General features: G+C 39.3%; 1 protein-coding gene across 5 annotated transcripts in view; it reads left to right on the top strand.

The window, feature by feature from the left end:
• LOC118445754 (uncharacterized) overlaps positions 1 to 25,253 on the top strand; it is a 242,922-nt gene that overhangs the window by 193,591 nt on the left and 24,078 nt on the right. For all 5 annotated transcript variants that reach the window (XM_085663066.1, XM_085663071.1, XM_085663068.1 and 2 more), the window contains one exon: positions 14,891 to 14,988. In XM_085663066.1, coding sequence (XP_085519192.1) covers positions 14,891 to 14,988 — 98 coding nt within the window. The remainder of the gene's footprint in view (positions 1 to 14,890; positions 14,989 to 25,253) is intronic.

The following is a 25,253-nucleotide window of genomic DNA, read 5'->3' on the forward strand; positions in this document are numbered from 1 at the left end:
TTCATCAGCGTCCCTTTCGTATCTTCTAACAAACGTCTAACCAAAATCTCGTGCAGCGATACGCACTAAGTTTCATACTGTCAACTTGCTTTAATTCGATATTTATATCTCGAATAACATAATAGCTATTAGTAGTCTGTAAATTGGACCGCTAATATTAACTTTGATCGCAAATACTTTCTAATCCAGAATATCTTGAGTAATCTCAGTTCTTGATTCAATCGCAACTTACGTGACACGATAGAGTGTCGGTTTCTCTCATGGATTTGTGTAGCCATCGTTCGTGGTAAACACTCTCTTTTACTGGCCGTCGAGAGTTAAGCCAAGGTCTCCCATTAGCGCCGCTCGAAATTACAAAAATAACACTTGTCCCTGCAGCAACGCCCCACAATGTCGGGAAACGGAGCCGGCGTAGTTAAGTAAAATTAAGCTAAAATTTCCGACGATCCGCGATGTATATTCAACCCCTTTTCCTCTGGCAGACTCGCGCGTGGTGGCCGGCCAACAGCACCGAAAACCCTCCTTTTTCCTCCCTGAACTTCTGGATCTCTCTCTTTCTACATATACGTTACACTTCACGCTGCCCCTTTCTGCCTCGTCGGCATTAAATATTTACCTTTCAATGAATATGCAAATATAATTATTTACGCGCAATTTAGACGTTTTTACGCGTCCCGCGTGACTTTCTCTCTCTCTCTCTCTCTCTCTCTCTCTCTCTCTCTCTCTCTCTTTCATTTTCGCTTTTAACGCGACCTTTGAAGTATGAAGAATCTCAAGTGCGAAGGGTCGTGTGAAAATATCATATTCAGACTTTTATTTTTAACGCTAGTCGAAATCGTTTCTTTCACGTTTTCGAAATGAAAATCCATTATCTCTATTATGCCACGCCGATGATACTACAACCTTATTTTATATACTAATTTTTTAAATGCGTAATTGTTAGTTTCATTCAAATGAGTTAATGTCAATAGTTACAGCGTTATTTGTTATAAAAATTCGCACACCATTTTGAGATACTCCATTCAAGAAAGTGTAATATCTGTCTTACTTCTATCTATCGCACAGCATCGTTCCATACTTATCTACCACTACCCTTTACGAAATTAACCTTTAATGTTAATTATCTGCTGGTAGGGCAAAAGCCCGGAAGGGTAGTCGTGGTGGCATCAAAGAACCGAGTGTTTAGCTGCAATATCTTTCCACCGGGCTGCACATCGGTGACCAGAAAAGCGGGTCGGTGAAACCAAAAAGGGAGTTGATGGTAGTTGACGATGATGGCGGTGGCTTGTGATATTCGAAGAAAGTATTAACTTTTATCGATGTTAATGATAGTAATTAAATAGCAACTGATAAGATATTCATTTTTCAGAATATTTATTTTCATATATGTGTACATTTTTATATATTCATTTTGTTACTTTTACAATAGCACATCGCATTATTTCCTAATCTATTCTATTCTAGATGATGAACGATGAAGCCTCTTAAAGCAAATAATGAAAATCGAATAAAGACGGTTTTATTGAGACTATCATTAATGGAATCATCATGAAGAATTGAGAAGATATCAGCCTATATTACCATTCACTAAAAGGGGCTGGAATCTGAAAGAATATGAGAAATAGGAAGACCATAAGCTGACTCGTCTTCACGAAGCTCCGCCGTTATAGTCGATATTTCGAGAAGAGGATACAAACGTCTCGAAATAGACCTTGAAAATAGATTCGAAAACGACCAGGGAGAATAAGCTATCGATATAAATTTCTTCATTCGCCGACGAAGTCGGTGCTATGTCGCCATCGTTATCGTTGTCATTTCAGTTCTCACATGGAATTCATAGCGTCTACTCTAAACTTTTTTCTCTGTATCTAGACGTCAACCCAAAAATATCGTAGGTAGTAATACGTAACGTGGGTACGTAATTTGTATTTTTTTGAATTTGAAATCTCTGAATTTTTAATTTCACACATTGGTTTTCGAGTTTGTTATTGCCGATTATTCAGTTTTTACTTTGGAGATACGCAAATCTAGAACAATACTCGTCTGATCTTTAACGCGCTTCATGTCATCCATTCGTAGAATTTCACTGGTAAGCGCTCGTCCTTCTCTTCATTTCTCTCTTACCCCTTATTCTCTTCCATTTTCCGTCGTTAACATTCTTGCGTCTGGAATACATACATACCATCGACGGTGGACATCTCACGAAGAACAATTCCAAGCGCAGCGAGTCGACGAAGGGAAAATGTATTCGAGAGTTTCCAATTTGCGGTAGTGGTTGCTGACTGGAAGAGGCTGCTGTGGATAAGGCTGATGGTAACTGAAGAGAGAGAGATGGTCGGCATTGGGTGGGGGTGGTAGAGTTAGTGGCGGTGGCGGCTGATTCCGGGGCTCTATTATGGTAATTATATGATAAATACAACAAGGCCTTAGGCGCTCTCTCTCTCTCTCTCTCTTCTTTCTCTCTCTCCCTCACTCTTTAGCCAAGAGAGCCTCTCAGCAAGTTCTCTGTCCTTCGAGCAGCCTCAGGCAAAGAGAGAACCGCTCTTCCATCAGTGGCAGGAATTCGACTCCACCTCGTCTTTCCTCTTCGGTCTTGTCGTTCTCCTCTTCTCTTTCTCTGCTTACTCTTCCCTCCATCCTTCCTTCCTTGAAGTCTCCTCCTCGGCGTTTCTACGCGGGCACGGCGGTTTGGTTTAAAATACGCCTCTTCTTGGCGGAATGCAATTAATCTTACTCCCTCTCAATCTCTCCTCCCTCGTATAGTCCATCTGAAAGGGATGAGTAACGCGGCTGGAAGAAGTGTTACTGACTTAATGAAGTACGACTTCTGATGCGTGCCGAAGCGCTCGCACGAGAAAAGGAATAGAACAGTGAGAAGAAGGAAGAGAGAGACATTAAGAGAAAGGAACAAAGTGTGAGACGAACAAAGTGTGAGACGAACAAAGAGAATGACTCGTCCGGAAATCCCGACTAAACACTCACTTTCGTTAATTCTCTGCATTTCTTCGTCACGTCCTTTGTGGAAAAAGAGACAGAACGAATTGGTTAAGTAGGTTACATGCTTCCCAAACGATGTGAGACAATCTAAAGGATACTATGAGTAAAACTAAAAATACCTAAATGATAACTTTTTAATGATATTTATTTAAAATATTCTACCTTATTTCTTATCTGATTGTAAAAAACTGTTTTTGTTGAATAACTACAGAAAGAAATAATAGTCGCATGGCTAAATTTTATTTAATGCAACGAAGCAGATTAATAGTCAAATACGTTATATTTAATATCGCGAAATCGTATCTTTTTATACTAAGGACAATTATTTTCGATATCGTCGATATGCAGTATGAAGCGCGAAGAGCTCGACCGCGTCAAACGTTTAATGGTAGAGGGTGAAACATGATGCAGTCAGTGTACGTGCGTGTAAACTAATATTCCTCCCACAGCAAGCGTTAATGGGGCTGGGCGAGGGTAAGGTAGATACGGCGGTGAAATCATTATAAATAGTCATAATTACAACAGTCGCGTGTGCTTAATTCAATTAGGCTGATTAACGTTGTATGTTGCACCTATTCCTTACGCGTTCTCTCATTCATTCCCTTCAGTCTCCTTGTTACACCGAGCAACGAGAGCAACAGCCAGCATCCGGGTTCTGGATGGCTGGCTGGCTGGCGGTGTTTCTGAGGGTGCGCGTACGCTCGAGCAGAGCGCGTAAAATATACGTCGTATCCTGGCCAGGATCCCAGGACCACAGCGCCACGGTATTATGCTTATGCATAGACAAGTTATAGCGAGGCTAATATGATTATCTCTTCGACGAGAGGCGGTACGACGAGTAGTTAAAGAGAGACGTTGAGAAAGTGAACAAGCGGATGAGTTTCAGCTGGATATAACCTTCGATGTCTGCGTCTATCTCGAAAAGTTGTAGTCCTTTAATCGCCTCTAATACAGGTGGAATGCAATAACGAAAGTATTCATTAACTAGAAAGTTCTTACGTTAATATAACTATCTTGAATGTTAGACTTTTAAGTATGTTGCCATATGACTAAATTTTTTTTATTAGATTATGAATACAAAAAAAATCAATGCAGGCTTCGTGCACTTATTGGTGACGTAAAATTCAAGAAAGAGTCGTAACATCATAAAATGGAGGCTAAGAAAGTCACAGGATTCGTCGCTCTGCGGATCGAAGACGAATAAATTAGCTGAGTCGGAGTTGTACGCGCTCGAGATATAAAATTTTGAATATGAATGGACGGTTTTGCATTCGTAATGAGCTTTTATTCCAGAAACAAAGCACAGCTGACGAAAACATATGTAGATGAGAAGAGGGGTACGAGCAAGTCGGTAAGCTCGAAGGTTCGACGTCTTCTCGAAAATGTAAAATCTCTCACATTTCTTTGTCTTTTTTTCGACTTGGACGAGTTGAGATTACCTTTATTTGAAATCGAATCATTTTTTATATTCTCCACCCAAGTATCAAGATAATTTGAATGATCGAATAAATGTCGACGAAGCAAAGCCTACGTCGACGTGCTTTACTGTCTTTACTGACGTTGAGCTCAAATTAGGATGGAAGAGTTGAGAAGATAGATAGATAGAGAGACAGATGTGTGTGTGCGTGCGTGTGTGTGTGTGTGTGTGACAGAGAGAGAGAGAGAGAGAGAGAGAGAGAGAAGATGAGAGTGGTAGCTCGAAGGATGAGGAGAGAAGAGACCTCTCATCTCCTCTATCCTTCCGTTAAACTCATCACCCGCCGGTAATTCCATCGATGCTTTAAACGCGGAAGCCCTCTTCAAGAGATGTATCCTTGTCTATGAATCTCCGAACGTTCTAACGAAAAGATAACTTTTCTTGATTCCACTAATGCGTATTATTATATTATTTTATATCTTATTTTTCTCTTTTTTTCTGTTACTATTTTTACTCTTTTAGTTTTTATTGTAATATCTTCGAGTTCTTCACAACATAAAAGTAGATGGATCTCTTAATCGACTTTTACGCGAAGCAAGGTACACGTTGCGAGCTACAATAACGCGGATTCAACCTCGTGGAAACGGGCCAGTCGACATTTAATACCGTCCCGTTGAATATTCCCTCGGATGGCTCTCGATATTGAATTGGCTCCTGCCTAATTGTAACCTCGCTCGCTGCGACGGTCCTATTCACTTGTAAACGACATTTGCATAATTTTTACATTGCCTCTCGTGTAATCGATTTGAATACCGACAGAAATCTTCGCTTCTTTTCACTCCTTTAAAGCTCTGTTGCTCTTTGTTCATAGTACATATATATATATATATATATATATATATATATATATATATATATTTATATAACTACAATATATATAACAAAATTATATATATATAAATACAATATATATAACTTTTTGTTTTATTAATGTAAAAATTACGTTTTTATCTCTTACGTCCAAAAAAAAATATTACTCAAGAAATGACAATCCCCACATTGAATACAATGACCGAGAACTTGAAAGAACTATTACGCTATTAAAAGAATTTTCGAAATTTCCTCAATCACGAATGTCGATGAAAGAGAAAGATAGAAAGAGAAACATTGAGGAGCTTAAAAATCAGAAAAAAAGATAGGCACTAATATTTTCACTTTCGCAAGAACTATGAGGCTATGTAGTCCGTTCTTGGTTAATTTATTCAAATTTTTCTTTTCTCAAAAATATTTTGGACAAAACAAAGTCAAAAGATAGATAGATAGATAGATAGATAAAGAGAGAGAGAGAGAGAGAGAGAGAGAGAGGCGACAGGACGAACGAAAAAATGTTGCACAAATTTACGGATTGAAGTTGCCATTAGATGTAAGCTGACTTGGAGAGTTCGAATCCTTGAAGGATTGGACTACCATTAGTGAGCCGGCGCTTTAAACAGCGTCATCTTCTATCCCTTGAATGTAGAAGTTGAAAAAGCTTGCCCAGTTGACTTTCGCTCGTCCACTCGACCACTCCTCCATTCGTACAATTTCCTCTGGCGATTGCCTTCCGATGCAACCATCCATCCCTTTTCCGAATGACAGACTACTAATTTCTCTTCGAAGTAAGGAGACTTTGTTAAATTCCTCCGGTCGTTTCGAGACGTTTCTTTCTACATTAGTAATCAATCGAAATCTATTGAAACTCATGCGCAATATCTTCGATAGTTCTTTAATGAGATACAATTTCTTCTAATAACAATTCTTTGAATTTCCATCGATTATATTTTGTTGTCTACGTTCGAAAAATCCTAACTATTCGATCATACTTGACGACAAAACATTTAGATCGAGATGACGGAAGACTAGAAAAAAACGAAATGGACTGAGGGTTGGGAAGAGATTATTGGAATATTGAAATGCGTAATAGATGGAACAATCTTGGATTACTAATGAGCATCGATTGATAAATGTTCTGCTGATATTATTCTTGTTTGCACTTCATCGACCATACGTCATCGAGCAAACATCATAATATGAGATTTTAATAATTCTAAATTAACATTCATATTATTATTACGATAGTTGATAAAGAATTTACGTAATTTTTAACGATTTACTTCTTCAAAACTTCTTAATGTATATTTCTATTTTTATCCCTTGAGTTTACATTGAAAGTCCAAGCGTGGTAGTGCATTTTCTCTTAATCGAGACCATGATAAAAATACAGCCTCTCTCTTTCTATACGGAGAAAGCTTGAGTAACGGTAGCACGTGATAGTGCGTCGTTCGTCAAAATGGAGAAGTACGCTAGTAGAATAAATATGTCGGGAGCCGCAGCGTTTAAATGCGTACCTGCGGATACGTCGAGATAACGGTGGGTCGATTCGTCCGCGGCTCAAATCTACTCGTTCGAGAGTAAAAGAGGAAGAGGGAGAGAGTTAAAACATAGATAGACAGAGAGAAAGAGAGAAAGAGAGAGAGAGAGAGAGAGAGAGAGAAAGAGAGAGAGCGCGCGAGAGAGAGAATGAGAGAGAGAGAGAAAGAATGGAAGGAAGGTAGGAGGAAGAGGTAGAGATAAATAGAGAAGGCAGGAGAGAAACCTCGTCGCCGCGAGCAATGCAATGCCGGCTGTGAAACAAATGGAACGATTGCGACGGGGGTGGAAATAAAGCGTCCCTGTCGTTCTCTGCTTGTGGTTGAGTCATGGCGGGAGGCTCAGAACGCACACGAGTAAGAGAGATGGAAAGAGAAGGGGATGGAAAAGGGCGGTATAGTGAAAGAGACGAGAGAAAAAAGAGCGTTCTCGATCTCTGCGGATTGACGAGCGCTCGACCGGTAAAAACGCCAAAGCACTTTTCCGCGTTCGCAACGTCGTTCAACCGTTTCAGAGCCCGCTGGGGCCGTACGATTGTTCCGCTGATACGCTTCGTCGATGGACTGGGAAAGCATTTCGAATTGTTGACTATCCAAGTGACCGTTCAACATTTCTTCAGCGTTTCACTGGGCGAAAATGTCGCGGAAGGAAAATTTAGTATCGTGGAGGGTTTTCGGATATTGTATACAAACATTTTTTTTTTTAAGTTAATGTTGACACAAGATTTTTGATTGCATATACAACTATCATCATACAAGATATAGAAAGAAATTCATTTATATAATGAAAGCATTTCATTTCTATAACATGTTTTTATTTTTAATTCATTTTACATTAAATAATACATTTACATTCTTGCAAAATTATTCTTTAACGTCTTTATAAAAATTTTCAACACGTTGTAGACATTTATTAAAAAAAAAGAGTTGTGTGCTCAAAAATGGAAGAGATCCAGACACGCAGTCGTGGATATGTAAATATATACGCTATCGGGAAGGTCATCGATTCTGTAATCGAGGATGAAAATATCATCCGTAGACTCGCGCAAAGGTCGTGAGGGTGGCACATAGGATGAGCCGTGTGTGCGTACACAGGTGCGTACAGGACCATCAACAGGTGGTCACTCGTAAACGCAGGCTTTGTGCCATAGCCCGGTGGCTACTCATCCGTCAAGGGCTTTGTATGCCCTTGTGCGCACCACCGCCAGTGGTCGGCGCGGCCATACTATCTGTCGGCCTCGGAAAAAGTGCCCTTTTTTCCAGTCACCCTAGACTTCGACCAGACGATCTCTTTCCACTCCTTTCTTTCTCCTACTTCTTCCCTTACCTTTTTTTGGAAGAAAGCTCGATCCGTCCTGCTAAGATTTCGTTGAGTTTTCACGACCGAAACAATGGTTTCGTTAATTAAGATTTCTTTCTGCGAACTTACTCTTTCTCCGCTCTCTGGCTATTTTTTTTTCCTTCTCATCTTCCAACCCTGAGTTTTTCGTCTTTACCACGACGACGATGATTTCCCTGCTTCATCAAAAAGCTATTCGCTCGTGCGTAAGGAAGGTTCTCTAATGAAAAGTGAGAAAAGCATTTTAATAGATTAAAAAGAAAGAATCTAGAGAAAATCAATGGAAAAAACAAGTTCTCTAAGTATTACTCTACGTCCAAGAAGGATAAACCTTTCTATACTGCATGATACTATTGGCAATAAGGATGATTCCACTTCACGAGCTTGGTATTTTGAAAATCCGTTTTCTTTCTTACATCATTCGAGATAGAATCACGATGCTACCAAAGAAGAAGATTTTCAAGAATGAAAGAGAGAGAGAGAAGGAGAGAGAGAGAGAGTAAAAGAGAGAGAGAGAGAGAGAGTAAAAGAGAGAGAGAGAGAGTAAAAGAGAGAGAGAGAGAGAGAGGAAGGGAGGGAGAGAGGGAGGGAGAGAGAGTAGCATGAGGCGTAGAAAGGGTGGTCGGAGGAGGGCAAAGATCCGGATTTAAGGCGTCGTTCGTGAAAGCCCTCTGGAGGCGCTGGAGGTTTGGGGTAGTTTAAGAGAAAGAGAAAATGGCTGGGGAAGGAAAAGCAGGAATACGACGGCGACGAGGTAGAGAAGGAGGAGCTAGAGGACGAGGAGGACGGGCGTGTTGGAGTGTAAGTGCTAAGATCTTGGAGTGCATTAACATGCCCTGGAGGCAAGCTGAATACAACCCTTCTTACATCCAGATCTCAAGCCAAGACCATCGTGGATGGCGACGCCAGGGGGAATAAGGACGAGAAAAGGGCCAGTACCGCAGAGAGATTCCCACTTAATTATATTAAAAATGTTTTATCCTGCGGTCTTCTTTCAAGTCGTTGCAGACTACCACCGCATGAAATTGTATCACTGTTTCGAGGAGCTATTTCCAACTACATTGTTCAATTCTTCCAAGACTATTAGGTCTGTTTTATCTAACAAGTAATAACGAATATATCTCGTAACATGTACTGAATCTCATCGATCTTAGTCACTTTGTCGTGTTGACGATCATGATTGCATTTTAATGGAATTTTCAAAAATCGTGTTAAGGTAAAGTAGCGTAATACAAGACGAGTCTAGACCGTCCACAAAGACGATGGTAGCCTATGTAGTCATCCTTGCGGCAGAACGCTTTACATTATTTAGAAGGATCCAAGATACGCTGGGCACCGGCGCATGCTAATCACTCGACCCAGATTGAATAATGAATCAGTATTCTTTCCCTTCTTCTTCTTTGTCGTCGTCGTCGTCGTCGTCGTCTCGACTTCTCGGTCCACCTCCTCTCTTCTCCTCCTCACCCTTCCATCGACGAAATTAATGCTACATGACAGGCTTTTTATTACCTTGTAGAGAAAGATAGTCTTGTGTCTTAATCACAACGAATCGACTCTCAAGATTCACATATGTATGATATTTTAATATAGCATAATGTTTGTATAATTTTTCTCTATTCATTCGATTTTTCTTCAGTATTTTGAAAATCATGATTTTCCTGCATTAACATGTACATTATAAACGCACATTTTTAATAACCGTACGAAGTAAATGGTTGTTCGTGTGGAAGAGTGTTAGCATAATGTCTTCGGGTATGGTATGTATATAACATACATATACATATACAGACATATACCGCGGTACTGGCACCCCGCATAGTACCCCTCCTCAGCACTTTGTGTGCAAATTACGCTCGAGACGAGTTCGGATGGAATAGAGCTTCAACCTTAGCTTCGAGGACGAAGCAAGTCTCCGATGTAACCTCCTCGTGCGAGATCCGAATGAAAATTTAAAGCGAAAGAGTTACTTGAAGAGTGCATCTTAAATGGGAAATGTTGTTTTTTCGAAGCGTAAAAATCTCATCAACTTAAAACTTTGACGATGAAAAGAACACTCTCCATGTGTCAATTTTTTGCTTTTCTTATTTAGTTTCTGTCGAATAATCCAGATAGAATCATATAATACATTTCGAATTTTTATAGATTCATAAAGGTTTAAAATATAAAAAAAGAAAGAATTTCTCGATAATTCTTTATTTATTCTACATTTATTCTACATACACGTTAGAATACTCTGGACTCAAGAAGTGCAACTGTATTTCCAACTTGTAGTAACGAGGGGTTCAGAAAATCCAGGCAAGCTCACTCCCACTTCTCCTTTCGTCCTTTCCTCCTTCTGCCATGCTGCCTTCTGCGGAAAACAAGACATTTATAAACACCCACTGCGAGATTAGATTTGTTAAGATAATGGGGCGCCTGGTTTAGCAAGGCAGCTCTTCTACGCTCGCAACTATCATCCTTGAGAGGCTGCAACCGCCGTCTCCGTAATCCCAAATATGACCTCGGTTGGTAGGTAGTTAGGCCGTAGGTGCACCCTTACGTAGGACTACGCGCACTCCAGATCCTTCTTTATGTATTTACCACGACGAGACACGCTCCTTGCCAGCCTATCCTTTCTAAGAACGTTAACTCCGTTTTATTTGCTAGTACGAACTACTCTCGTAGAAATATTTTAAAAGTATTTGTTTTATGTTCATAATCAACATTTGTAGATTTTTTCAAGTTCGGTTCCAAGTTACTTATTATCGAATATATTTCATCATTTCACTATGAATATAGAGACCTAATAAAGTTGAATGGTACGTCAAACTATAGAGATATCCCTCTTTGCTAAAAAGGCCAATAAATATCCAAGGCGGCTACAAATCTCAAGATAAATACGAACCCGTATTTTTCTATCTCCTTTAGCTTTCTCACTTTTTCTCATCTGGCATGCTCGGGAAAAAGGACCGGCCCTTTTTACATTCCTCGTATGAATTATTAGGTAACCAGACCTATGGGGTGGACACACCGCGGTATTTAATTTTCACTTCCCCTTAAAGCAGCACGATTTTTTCCCTAATCGTATCCCTGACGATGAAAGTGCGGTTTACACTTTGTCACTGACCCTTCGTTTTTTGTTTTATCGATATATTTACCTACGTACGAGCGGTAGGAAAGAAAGTTTTTTTAATTTTTAAAAAAAAATTTTTTTTTCTTAACATTTCGAGAAATGTTTTTTTTTACTGGGGAAAAAGAAAGTTTCGAAAATAATATAAATTAATTATTCCCACATATGAAGGATCAGATCGATTTGATAGGTGTATCATACAGAAAAAAAACGCTTCGGTGGAATTTTCTGAACGGTAAAGCAGGTAGATTGGTAGGCGATGCCAATTAAGAGAGACGGCAATTGTGAGCAGCGAAGTAGAACTAAGGGCTGGCGGGTGCTGATGATGTATGTGGTGGAAAATACTGGGGGCAATCTGTCACGCCATCGACGTTTCGTAGGTACCTCACACATACAGTCACACTTGCTCTTTTTTTCTTACACTTCGTCTTTCCTTCTTTCTACATTTTTATAAATGAAAGAATACTTTTGAAAAGAAATACAGAAATGGAAATGTTGAGTAGCCAATCACGCTTCTAAGGTGTAATCACAGCAATCGACTTTCTTCGTATTTTTCGGCATAGATTGCTCAAAAATTACGTTTTATTTTCGAAGTACGCACATCGAACCCTCTCATTAAAATTAATTACACGAAGCTGAACTGAATTTGAGATAATTCTTAAATGAATACAGCTGAGTTATAACAAATGAATATATTTAAAAAATTCACTATTAACATAATTATAGAACTGGCAAAGTAAAAACTGTTAGAAATAGTATATTTTAAAAAGGATAATAGCTGCGCTTTAATGTTTTATGTAGGTATTTACGCATCGAATTGAGAATACTAAATGCTCTGGACTAATTATTCTGAAAAATGCTCGGAGAAAATTAGAAGAAAAAAGGAAAGAGAAAGTTCATAAAAAGGATTTCAAATATAAAAAGAACAAAGAAAGGGAATGAGTGATCCTTATTTGGTTGGTGTGTCTGTGTTATTAGTCTCCAAGTTTTTTTAACAATCTCACTTGCAGTCATTGATACTACTGCAACTAAAAAATAGATGTTTCAAATTTAAGATAAATGTCATAAATCATTTGGCTTAAAAGCTTACCTCTTGAGTTTGTTGTCCGGTCTAAAATATTCCAAAACACTAAGAATTAACGGAGATATCTAAACATAAATAACTATTAGGCATGGACCCTTAGCCACATTCCATATATTCCATATACAAGACATCTCGAGTATCAATTTGTTCTTCAAAAAGATCTTTAATTTAACGTTTACCGGACTTATAATATGTACTATGTACGCCTTAACAGGAAGGAACATCATCAATTTTTTAAGAAGTACCCATCGCAGACCGCTTGATAATTAGTTGCCCTTGGCTTTATGCGATACAATACATTTGATCCTACAGTCAGTCACTCGATAACGACAGGCTAGTTTGACAATAAACTGAGTCTGCTCTCTTTGCTACTTGCAAAAGGCACGAGAAGACCCTCTAGATTCATCCTCCTTCGATATCCACAAGTCGACGGTAGGTACTCTTTCACTTCTTCCACCTCTAGTCGTTCTCATCCTTCCCTTTTCTTCCTTTTTCTCCCTCAAACGCGCCCTTTCTGAGTACACGGCTGATTAAACGCGCAACTACGTAACGTAACGCAAATATACTGGCCTCTAACCTCTCCCTTTCTTTCTTTCTCCCATCTATACCACTCCTTTCCTCTAGCAGCTCCAAACCTTCCGTGGAAAGAGGACGACGTAGGCCATCCACTCTCGATTCCACCTTTCGACTCTCTTTGAATTCCACTCCCCGGTCACTTGACGGAAATATTTATCGAGGGTCTGTTCCGAGACCCCTCGTCGCCCTCCTTCAAGCTAGACAGGTCGACGACAGGACGAGGCCGAGTTTCTCGTAGTTCGTCCTGGTACCTTCCCCGACACGCCTTTCTATCGACATATATATAGGTATATATGTATAGTACACGTATATCCCGTCCTTCTTCCATCTATTTTGCTCTCCCTCCTCTCTCGTTCGCGAGTTCTTTGATCCATTTCACAAAGTTTGTTCAGCTCGGATTATTTGCTCTCTTAATTACATTTCGATCCTACTTCTCTTTCTCTCTCTTTTTCTTTCTCTCTCTCTCTCTCTCTCTCTTTCTCTCTCTCTCTCTCTCGCTCTCTCTCTCTCTCTAGATTCTCTCACCGGTCACAGTAGTATCACCAATTCTCCCACCTAACGATGATCAGACCCAAGGATTTGCATTATTGAAGAGAATCTGTGAATTCTAGAGAAATTATACTTCGATAAATCGATTAGTTAAGAGTAATAGATCAGTTGACTGAAAGACGACCGTAAGAATTAAAGTTTCATTCGGAGATAACATTACATTTGTGACATATCGAAATTTATATTCTCAATCGAAGGTTTTACCCTCCAATGAGGCACCTTTAATTAAAGAAAAATGTAATATAAACGAAAAACTAGACGAGGTTACGACGACGCCCCGCAGCTCTCGAGCCACAGGGGTTTGGCCGTACCCAAGACCGCAGAGGGTGGAACAAAGGAAGTTATCGTCGCGGAATTTTTATGTCGTCGAGAAAAAGAAATGTAAATCAGAACCCCTTGGTCTACGAGCTTGAAAGAAACGAGAAGGGAAGAATTTAAGAATTTCGTCGAATCGTGGAAAGTCTCAAGCTAAGATATAAATACTGAGATCGCTGTAGAATTTGTTCATACTTGATCTACCAATGTTAGAAACAAAGAATTATTCTCAATCGGATTATAATTAATGTCATATTTTTTTAATAATTTTCGCGATTGTCATGAAAATTTATATTGGAAGCTTTTTGAACAGTAGAATCAAACCGTAATGGCGTAATGTTTCGTAACTTTATACATTTCTGATAATCTCTCGGAGAGTTCTCGGATGGTTATTCGTGGTAGTCGGGAGGATTTATGAAATGGCAATAAAATTTATATGACTCGGTGGCTCGTTAGGGGCGAGGCTCGTTCATTCAGATTGATGCCGGTGTGAGTTTAGTCCACTTCCCCGAGGCTACGTTTGTTTCTCTCTGCTATCGCCGTAGAGAATTTTACTGTCATTATTAATCCCTTAAAAATCGCAGATGGTACGACAAGAAAAATAGTTTCCTTTCCTATCAGATTTATCGATATCGATAATACTATCGACTTTAAACGACTTATAGAATTTTCAAAACTCAATGTAATTCTATTTCTATTCCATGTGTATGTTCAATATATCTTACTTCGAAAATATTACAATTGCCGCAAAACATAAATTCATTGTAAGAATTCTTTTCTTCTCTTTTTCTCTTTTTCTCGCAAATACTCGAAGTAGAAAAAGAGAAAAAGGAGTGTTTTCGATAACTCACTTATATCATAAATCACGCGTGTGCTCTCTCGAGCATGATGCCTGGAGGACATGTCTGCTGTACCTGTTGCTCGGATCCCCATCGACAACAGTGAGAATCGCGAAAAGAATTCAGAGGACGATAAAGCACAGTCTGACCCTTTTTTTATTCCATTCCCGAAATGGAAATTATCGCGTGACCGTAAAGAATCTTTCCGAACACGTAGATGCCGAAAGTAAATCCTTACGACCTAAATTTTGTTTCAGGTGGACGATCGTGTAAGATCGCCAAATACGTTACGATGTGTGACAGCTACCACGTCGCTCTCTATTTCGCCATTAAGTCCTGAAGAACCTGTCACGCTGTAAGTATTTCGCAAAGTTATTCTAACGAATAAGATATAAAGTCTACGTCCATCGTAGGAAGGTTCAGAAGATATCTCGATGGTTTCAATTCTGCTCAGTACTTGTAAGTTACGAAACCACAGCTGTAAATATGTAACGAGAACTAGCGACAGAGAAAGATAAAGAAAGAAGTCACTGGACTTTGGGAGTTTCGTGTAACAGTCCAAAAAGCCACTCAGACAAATTAGTCTCTAAAATTCTGAGGGTATTTCCTTGTATTTATACACGCCACACCATACCACACCACATTCGTCGGTATCTCTACGTTCTTACGCGAGAAGCCACGAGAAGTGAGAACGGTGGAGGTTGAGAAGGAGAAACTGAAGGTGGTTGGTACGTCGGGCGAAGGGGCGATATTTATGCCAGTTTTTTATTGCGTTTTAGCAGGAGAGAGCAGAATAGAAACAATATGTCACCGTAGCAGAGGTCGCTACGGTGAGGAAGAGAAGCTTGGTAGGGAAGGGAAAATGGGTGTAGGAAGTTCTTGTAGAGGTGGTTCGGTCGCTGCTACTGGTGCCGCACACCTAACGTTAATGCTAACGCCTCGCTCGTTTCTCTACCCTTCGCACTCGGCATCATGATTTTAAACGAACGACTACCTACCCTACGCCGCTTTGGCTATGGATGAAGATAGAAGTGAAAAGGAGAATAAAGAACGCAAATTTCGCAAAAACCTTTGTTCGACTTTCGAGGATACTTTTCATTATAATATTTTATCATCATACATAATCTATATATCGATATAAATATATCTTTTTATCATAAGCATCAAGCAATTGGCAAAAATAGTAAGAAATTTGTAGGTACGTAGTTGCTTAAAAAGAAGACGATTCGTTATTTGAGTTTCGAGAATCATTGGATAAGTGCATATCGATTTCCTTCGATTTAAGATGGTCGAACGATGGTAAAATCGAAGCAAAACGAGAAAAAAGAAAGTTCCAAGGGTGGAAAGAGGTGAGAGTAAGCGGTAAAAGGGCAAAGGCTATAAGTAACGGACCGTCTAGTGGAAAGCGCTCAAGGGCGAACAGTGATTTAGAGAAATTAAAACTTTAATTCATGTTCGGGTTCGCAGGAAATCAGAGGAGGGTGTCTCCACTTTTTAACCTGGCAGCAATCCCTACTCGCGTCGAACTCTTCTGTGCACTCTTTTACTCTCTTCTCCCTTCTCTTGATCAAGCAGCGATTATTCCGCGAATAAATAAGTGAAAACAGCAACCTTTCCTTCTTTTCGATCCATTCTCAATAACCACACACATAAGTTCTTAGAGATATTTTTATACTTATGAAAACTTTCGCTTGAACATAGTTCAAGATTATATTATAGAGTGTACTGAAATAAATATCAAAGTTTAATAAGACTAAAGATATTTATAAAACACGATCAAATAATTCAGCGGAAAACATAAGATTAACTTACAACTAAACTTAGCTTAAAACGATAGTGCCTGAAACTATGCAGTAGTTCAATCATACACACTTGCCTATTCTAATCTATAGTTCGTTCAACGAGACGAGTCAGGAAACGTAAACAAAACAGTCGCGTGATAGATGCATGGGATTTCCAGCTATTGGTAGGCGAACAATAATAAATTGTTCAATGTAATAATTCTTACATAGGTCCTTGTTAGGATTTCCTTCGACTTCTTGCTCGAAAACTGTTACAATTTCTGTAAGTTGTGAGCATTTACGTTCCTGACCTGATTATATCCCCACCATGTACATTTGTTTACGTCTGCTGACTCGTTGAACGGACTATAGTAACCCTATATGCTATCTTAGGCTAAGACTATACGAACGTTTTATACGACGCGTGTTACACGTCACGTTTTCTCTGCTGAAGTAGGATTTTGACTAAATGAACATTTTACGGGCATTTTACACATTATATATTGTATCGCATTGCCAGCGTATTTTGTTTTCCGCGTGCAACATGCGACAGTCGACGTTCCGCTAGAATATCGGAGCGTGTTCCACACTTGTGTCGTCAATTGTATTGAAACACATAGTTCTTACTTTGACGGAGAAAACGCGTCATACAACACGCGGCGTATAAAACGTCTTAGAAAATCGTTTGTTCAAACAAATAAACTGTATTTTTAACTAATATTTATAAATATAGTTATGGAATTCACTCTTGAGCTACACTATGATAAAAAATTAATAATCGTACAGTTTAGTATACGATTTATAAAAGAATTTTTTGAATTGTACAAAATAGTTATTTTATATGTTATATAGACATGCTATACATACGTAAGTGATATATAGAAATAAGATACCTCGTTCTCCTACGGAACATCATCATATATCTCGAAAAAGCCCGCAGTATATGGTTATGGTGGTTTCATTGTCGAAAATGCGTAGAGTAGCAAAAAGGGGAGTGTCACAAATTCAGAGACCAAGACACCATATCTCGGTGGAACATGTTGAAACATCAGCAAATGCTTTTCCTTGTTTCCTATTAAGCTTTATGTATCCTTCTTTTAACGTATAAGGAAGTTCAAAGACAAAGAGAAACTGATTTGATTGAATTTTCATCAAGAAACGCACAGTAATTTTTGTTTCGTAGAACGATCGAAGTTTATGACAAGGAAATAGTGAAATATTCCGATCATAAGAAGCTTTGGTTAAGACGGCGAGAACTTTTCCAGTAAATTCTAAAATGGAAAGGGTCCGAATATAGAATCAGCAAAATCGACTAGTAAATATTTAATAGTATCTCTATTAATGGTACAAGCTTTTTTTCTTGGATAGTGGTAACTATATACTATACTGAATACAATTATTACCGTTCTGATTTAAGGATCACATCCATTTTAAAGCATCATATTCTATCAGCCGATATTTATATCGTTTACTATTTGTAAAGAGGGTGGATAAAAATTCAATATCCTTCGATAAAGTTATTGGTTTCAGCTATCATCATCTCGAACTCGCCTTTATTATCGTAAGAATATATATATATATATATATTCTTATATATATATATATATATATATATATATATATAAGAATATATATAAATATATATATAAGAATATATCGATATATATATATATATATATATATATATCGATAGTAATAAAAGACATTCACAAGAGTATGTTCGAATAAGGTTTTAATCGTTCTCCATACATCGAACTTATTGGTCAAATTTAATATGCATCGTCATGCAACGAGAGTCACTCGAGTAGAGCACGTGCTGTAAATTTGAATTTCGGAAGGTATCCCTAGGACTTTCATGAGCCAGCATACGGAATATAGAATATGAGGAAAGGACGCGCCCTTTATCTTCTTCTCCCTTCGTTGTCCGCCGTTTCCATTGCAGCCTCTCCTTCTCCTAAAGTCTATCTCTGTTTTCCTTATACGCGTTCGCTTTTAGGGGTGGCCTCCATCCCCCGATAAATTCCCATCACCGGGTTTCAGGTACGCCTTCCTCTAGTAAATCATACCATAAGTGAATCCGAATTGAATACAATGAGTAAATATGACTCTTGAATAATGAAAGCTAACGTTGGCGGATAAAACGAGAAAAACGGTAAAAATCATTCTTTCCTGTTTATTAACGCTTTAGTCAACTGATCGATATCTCATAGGAAAAAGAAGAAAAACATCTCATGTACCATATATGTATATTTATTAAAGCTTCTAATTATAAACTTTTCTTTCTTGATAGGGCATAGCTGTCGCTCTATCTTGATCACGCGTTGAGTTCGCAAGAAGAAAAGCGGTGGTTCAGTACCGATTATTATTTACAGCTCGCTCAAGAATAGTTTTTCCAATGAACGTCCTTCCTTCCAGTCTATTAACGTCCCTTTTCTCAAACCATGGAAGATCTCGTACGACACAGAGGCGATCATTGACGTCGCATTGCCTTCGTGCGATATATGTAGATGTCTTCGATAGAGAGAGAAAAACAGGCGGAGAGAGAGAGAGAGAAAGAGAGAAAGAGAGAGAGAAAGAGAGAGAGAGAGAGGGAGGGAGGGGGAGAGAGAAAGAGAGAAGCGTGTCGGAGTATTAGAGTGTAGATTCAAGCGAAGAAGTGGAGCCGGGTGGGTAGAAATGCATAAATACATGAACTATGCTGGAGTTCGGCGGTATGTGTAAAGGAGGGATGGAAAGACGAGCTTGGCCCGCATATGCTCGTGTGAGTAAATCGTGCCTTCTAGAGCCATAATAATGCGCGAATAGCGGCTCTTTCCTCCTGAAAATACGGCCTTTCGAAACGTCGTGTTTCCCCCTGGAAAAAGACCTCGATTTTGGCTTCCGCGTTGAGTACGAGACAGCATCGGCAAAGATGAGAAACGACGAATTTATTCGTCTCGCTTTTCGTATCGTTTCGTATATATACGTATGTATATATACATGTAGGATATATCTACTGCGATATAGTAGCCTATAATATAAGAGGTGATATTTCTGGATTTACGTCAGGATTTTCGAAGATACGTTTTAACCATTAATAATTCAATTGATTAAAATCTTATACTTACAAACCTAATTACAATTGTGAGAACATAGCATACTTTCTTTACATTTTACGCTGCTCTTACTGCAACGATTTTCTATTCCGATTTAATTAACTTTGCCAATATGTGAAATATCTTTTAAGAAAGACGCTGACCATAATAGTCTTATCGGACATGCTGCCAGCATATCAACTTTGATATAATTCCGTGCGTATTTTTATCGTCCTCCTCTCCTCTCTTAATACTTTTCGAATACTTTTCAGAATAAAACAAATTATTTTCGATAAAGAATATGGTAATAGAATATAGTAGTTAAGAATATAAGTAAAGAGGTGCCTTGGCGAGTATTAGGAAGATGAGATTCGCATTCCCACGTTAGTGTCACGCGAGTAATTACACGCCATCAAAAGAGAATGAAGGGAGGGAAAGGAGTGATACTTTACCCTCTCTCCAGTGAAAAGGGTTGTCGTCGCTTCCGTCGTTGTTTTGGTGCTCCTCTGACGGTGTTACTGGCGCGATGCCTCCAAAGCCGTTGCGCGATTTGCAGCCAGGAAGAGAAAGCAAGCAGAGCTAATAAAAGCCCACAATTACCTCCGGTTGGAGCCATTTGTCTTGACAGGCGTCTCATGCCCCGTATAATTCACCTTGGCAACAATACATTGTTGCTTAATGAGGCGTAAAACATTCTGAGATATCTGGCTAGCTCGATGCGATACTCGACTTTTGTTTCTTTTTTTGATGATACGAGACACTTTTCCCTTCTTTCTTTCTTCTTCCCTATCTCTTTCTATACGAGGCTATCCTACCGAATAAATCTTTGATGAAATTTTCAGAATAATACATGTGAGGCTAACGGCAAGGATATCTACTTCTCAATAACAGTTCGAAAAGTATAATTACGAGAAAAAAATGTCAGATTGTATAGTCAGTCAATATCTTGTAGTCAAACATCTTTTCATTATTGTATACGTACGTTCATCGTGTATTGTCTTTCTTGAGGCGGTATGGAAGGAATGTACTCCTTAAATTCAATTTAACAAGGACTTGTATAGCTTTCTTTCTCGATCTTCCCGTCAAATCCGTCCTTTCTTTGTGTTTATTTCTTCGGGTTGGTAGTGATTTGTTGAGATAAGGTCACATTAACAGGCATCGCACGTGTATTGCGTGTCGAAGGACACGCTCTTATTTTCTTTTAAGAATAAGAGCTCTAAGAAGGGTGCGAGGGCTTATGATATATTTGTAATCATGTTACCCGTTACGTGCCCTTCCGTTACAACTGCTTCTGGTAACAAACTGCTACGGACCTTTTTTGCTTTATAGCTGTACGCACGCACGTATAACACCTTGTAAAATGAAGTCTCTTGATAGGAAATTATTCGATCTTTATAACACATCGCTCTGATTTACAATGAAACAACACAGTTTTTAACTGATAAAATTTGAAATATTATCAGGTAACGTAAGATTGTATTCGATGATTCTTTTTTTACCGAAGATAAGTAAATACTTCGAATCTAGGTAAACGCAAGAATACGTATCCACACTTTGATATTTGTCACTACAACACTATTGATCCGATAGCTCGCTCCGTTGCCGGTTGGTTCGAACATAGACCCTTCTTAACATCCCCTTCACCACTTTGTCCCTTTCTGTACATAGCCGCTTTTGCTACCTCCCCCATGCAACCCTTTAGGGTCGCATTTCCTCCAGATATCATTGCTAGGCCTTCAGAGACATAAGATCTTTTTCAATTTCTGCATAGGACTAATCGAAATGTTAACAGTTTTAATTTTGCTGATAGCACGATCAGAAACATCGTTATTTACATTGTTGGAACACGATGAAATAAAAAGGATAGTACATAGGATCAAAATCATTGGAAGGAGAAAAGATTCGTTCGCGTATCTTGCAAAGACGGCGATGGTGGCGAAACTGCGAAAATTTGCGTCCGCCTACCCCATCCGCACTATAAATCAGTTGAAATTTGTTATGCGCGGCACGCAGATGGTTTTGTTATATGAAAATATGTGCCGCGTAGGGATGGTATAAGTATCCCTCGGTAAAACACATCCCTTATACCTCATACCCTCAGCATGCCCGCCTCATCCCGTTCCTTACTCCAGACAGCCCCGAGGCGTCATACTGTTCTGCGCTCTCTTTAATTACGCCCCAAAACCAGGACGCGTGACGTATTGCCGTGTGGCGAAAGGGACCAAAAACGACCTTTGGCTTAGACGACTTGACCCGTCGATTTCCAGCACGCTTGTTAACCAGAATCATAGAAATGTGTCAATCACAGTGAATAAAACAAAAACCGTGACGTATAATTTCGTATGACCGATAAAACGTAGATATTCTTTGGTTGAAAAAATCGATGCCTCTTTCTATCGTTCGAGAATAGAAAAATAGCAAAATATGTGAGACACATCATGGAAGAAAGTTTCTTTTCGACAAGTAAGGTCCAGTAATGGAACTTCCACTTAAAGCGATGGCCCGAGCAGTGTTAAATATTTGATAAGAATTCGATTGGTTTAAGACGTCTACTCCTGGAGCGAGGGTAAAGCTCTTCTCTTAGAGAGAGCAAAGAGAAAATATAAAGCAAGGGCAAGAGATGGACGCATGGACGAACGGTTAGCGAAGAGAAGGGAGTACTATTCCCCGGAGCCGAAGAACCAAGCGATGTCCAACCGGGCAGCTGTTTCAGTCACAGCATTTCTTTCTTTCTTTTTTTCTTTTCCTCTTTCTTTAATGTCACGACACGAAGTCCGCTTTAAAATCTTCTTCCCTCAATTCCTCCTTGGAAGCTATAAGAGGGAGAAAATACCGAGAGTATCGCAGCTCCCCCTTTGGAAATAAAGCCAATTTCGGTGTCGTTAGTCTGCAAAACGAAGAATCACGACTATGAGAATACCACCCTCGACCGATGGACCGATCGAGAACTGTCCTAGAATCGTTAAACGAGATTCCTTTGTGAATTCTGCCTTGGACTACTTCGTATCTCAAAATTCTTTGGACAATGCAATGTCGTTTGCTAAAGTAGACAACAATGACTTCTAATTAAAACAACACAATGAGTATTGAGAAACAAGTTCATGGGAGTTGTCCATTTTTATCATACAAGGTAATAGCGTTATATTTTTATAATTCGTGTCGCGTATATATGCACACACACACACACACACATACACACGCGCGTGCGTATATATATATATACATATATATACATACATATATATATATATATATACATATATGGAAACACCAAGACGCTTTTTGAAACATGGCGAGTAAGGGTGCGAAAAGTGGAAGTAGAGTCACAAAACTCGCGTGAATCCACGTGGTGCCAAGTGGGGTGCATTAGCCAAGTTCCCCATTATCCACGCGTGAGAGACCCTTAAATTATCCAGTACTCGCCTACCGGCGACCTTATCCACCCTAGAATGTTGGCGAGAAAAAGACGTACGAGCTATTCGTCCAAGAACACGCTTAGTAGGCTCTAATGCTCCTGGAAAATTCAAGACCGATTCCGATTCTCCAGATCGCTATAAATTTGTCCAGATTTATAAAAACCTCTTTGATTTATAATCAAATTGTGAAACAAAAAGAGATATGATCTTTTATGATTTTAAGACAAATTTCGTTTATATATATAGAGATTCGCTTTTGAATGTAATAAAACTGTTAAGAACGCATCCGCTATAGATCTAGTAGCGGTTTATTTAATTGGAATTGTCGAGGGTTCGAAGAAGGACGCTAGAATTAGGAAAGAGAAGGGCAAGAGGTTGTTCAGCAGGCGGTGAGGAAATCGGGGATGTTGAAGTTTAGGCTATCTCCCAAAGCACAGTTCCAAGGAGGCTCCTTTAGACTTCAGTGACGTGACGTCGTCTAATACTCTAATCCTTCCAATGGAGGCGCCATCGTCCGCTTTACTGCGTGTTCATCTTCCTGGATACCAACTCTTCCCACCGACCTCTTCCATGGGTAGCACTCGCTAATTAATTGACAAGTACGGATTTTGAGACGACAAGACTTTCATTTTCGTTAAAATTCCATAGGTTTTAATGTAACAATCCAATTAAGAGAATAATTTTACAATTTTAATCTTTTGTAGTATACAAATGAGATATTTTTTTTATTTTCTCGAAAAGTATATTCGATTGGAAATCATAATGACGTAGAAAGCACTTTCTTCGAAGATCATCACGAAAATATCCTTCGTCTTACACATCCATGGCTATCTACTCGAGCCGTGCCAGGGTTGCTTTCTAATTATTCCCCGCAGGCCGTAAGGGATGGCACGTAATTGGAGGGTGGACGAGGACGCATCGATCCCCTGCTCGAAGGGATTCTCTTCCTCTCTAGTACTCTTTCTCGTTCGTTCTTTCTTCGACTCTCTATCATTCTAAGGAAAACTCTCAGACGGGTGAGCATCGGTCCGCAAAAAAGAAAAGTGATAATGTCTTAAGCCGTTGGTGCGATTTAACTTGCGATTTCGGGTATGGGTACAATTCACCACGATCCTTCGTAGGAGTTCGTCGCTCTAAACTCCGGGCTCCGTGGTTTGAGGAAGGTTTAAGGTTTAAGAGAAGCTCTTTCGCTTCTCTGAATCCTCGGAAGCTCTGCTAAGCACTGATGCTGATCCCACTCTTCCTCAACCGTCTTCTAGAAGCAGCGTTTATCTAATTTCAGTCGTCAGTTCGTATTATCGCTGTAAACCTTACATAGACGCATATCTATATTCACTTATATAGCAAGTCAATATAAGATTTGCTGAGCTGAATGAAACCTTGATTCATCTATATATGATGAATTATATTTACTTATTTCATACAATATCTAACTTCAAAAATAATAAATAAGAATTGTTAAATTTTCAAAATCTTATATTACCTATTGCACTTACTTTTCTTATCCAATCTCAGTATATTAGAAAAGTGACTTCAAAGATCAATTTGCTAATTATATAATCATTTAGTATAGGTATATATTGGTATTAAATATAAATGTATCATTTTTATAACAGAGTTCTTCAACATTTACAACTTCCGATGGAAAGTAAGTAGGATAAGTAAATATAGCTATGTATAGAAAAACAAGTATAGTAGAATAAAGGTAAAAATCGAAGTGCAATATAATGGAAGAAAGAGAAGGAGAAAGGTGCGCAATGTATCTATCTTTATAGGAGAAAATTGTGGTGTGCATCTAGGAGCTGTATCCCCTTCTCCTGTGTCCCAGGGGGTGGCGAGACGACGAAGAGGGTGTATAGAGGGGCCGGGAATTGCGCTCGAGAGAAGCTTAAAGGGGGTGGACAGTGCGCAGAACCCGCCCCCACTTTTCGCGACGAAGCAGAAGCTGCAAGCTATACGCGCAAGCCCTTATCCCTTCCCTTTACTATAGAGGATCGCCACCCCGTACTAACTTAAACATAGAACAGTAGCTCGTGAGCACCCCAACTGTAAGGGTTCTCCGTGCTTTTACGCAGCGCAATCTCCGTCCATACGCAACCGCGATTCAGCGAGCGCGCGTGTTCAGCGCGAGCCTCGGCGCGTGCGTCTAATTTTCGACATCCCGTAACTCGATTTTTCGATAAAAAGCGAAATAGACATAAAAAAAGAAAAATAAAAAAAATCAAAAAGGTGCCCTTATTTAGAGGGGCCTATCTCTATCGATTAATCAATTGAAAGCAGAAATATACGTCAGCTGTACAGGAATGGGCCACAGCTCTTGGAACAGTGCCCTCGACGGATCACAGGTGA

The sequence above is a fragment of the Vespa mandarinia genome, chromosome 1, assembly GCF_050613455.1.
Source record: "Vespa mandarinia isolate Hongniang chromosome 1, ASM5061345v1, whole genome shotgun sequence".
NCBI classification, from domain to species: domain Eukaryota; kingdom Metazoa; phylum Arthropoda; class Insecta; order Hymenoptera; family Vespidae; genus Vespa; species Vespa mandarinia.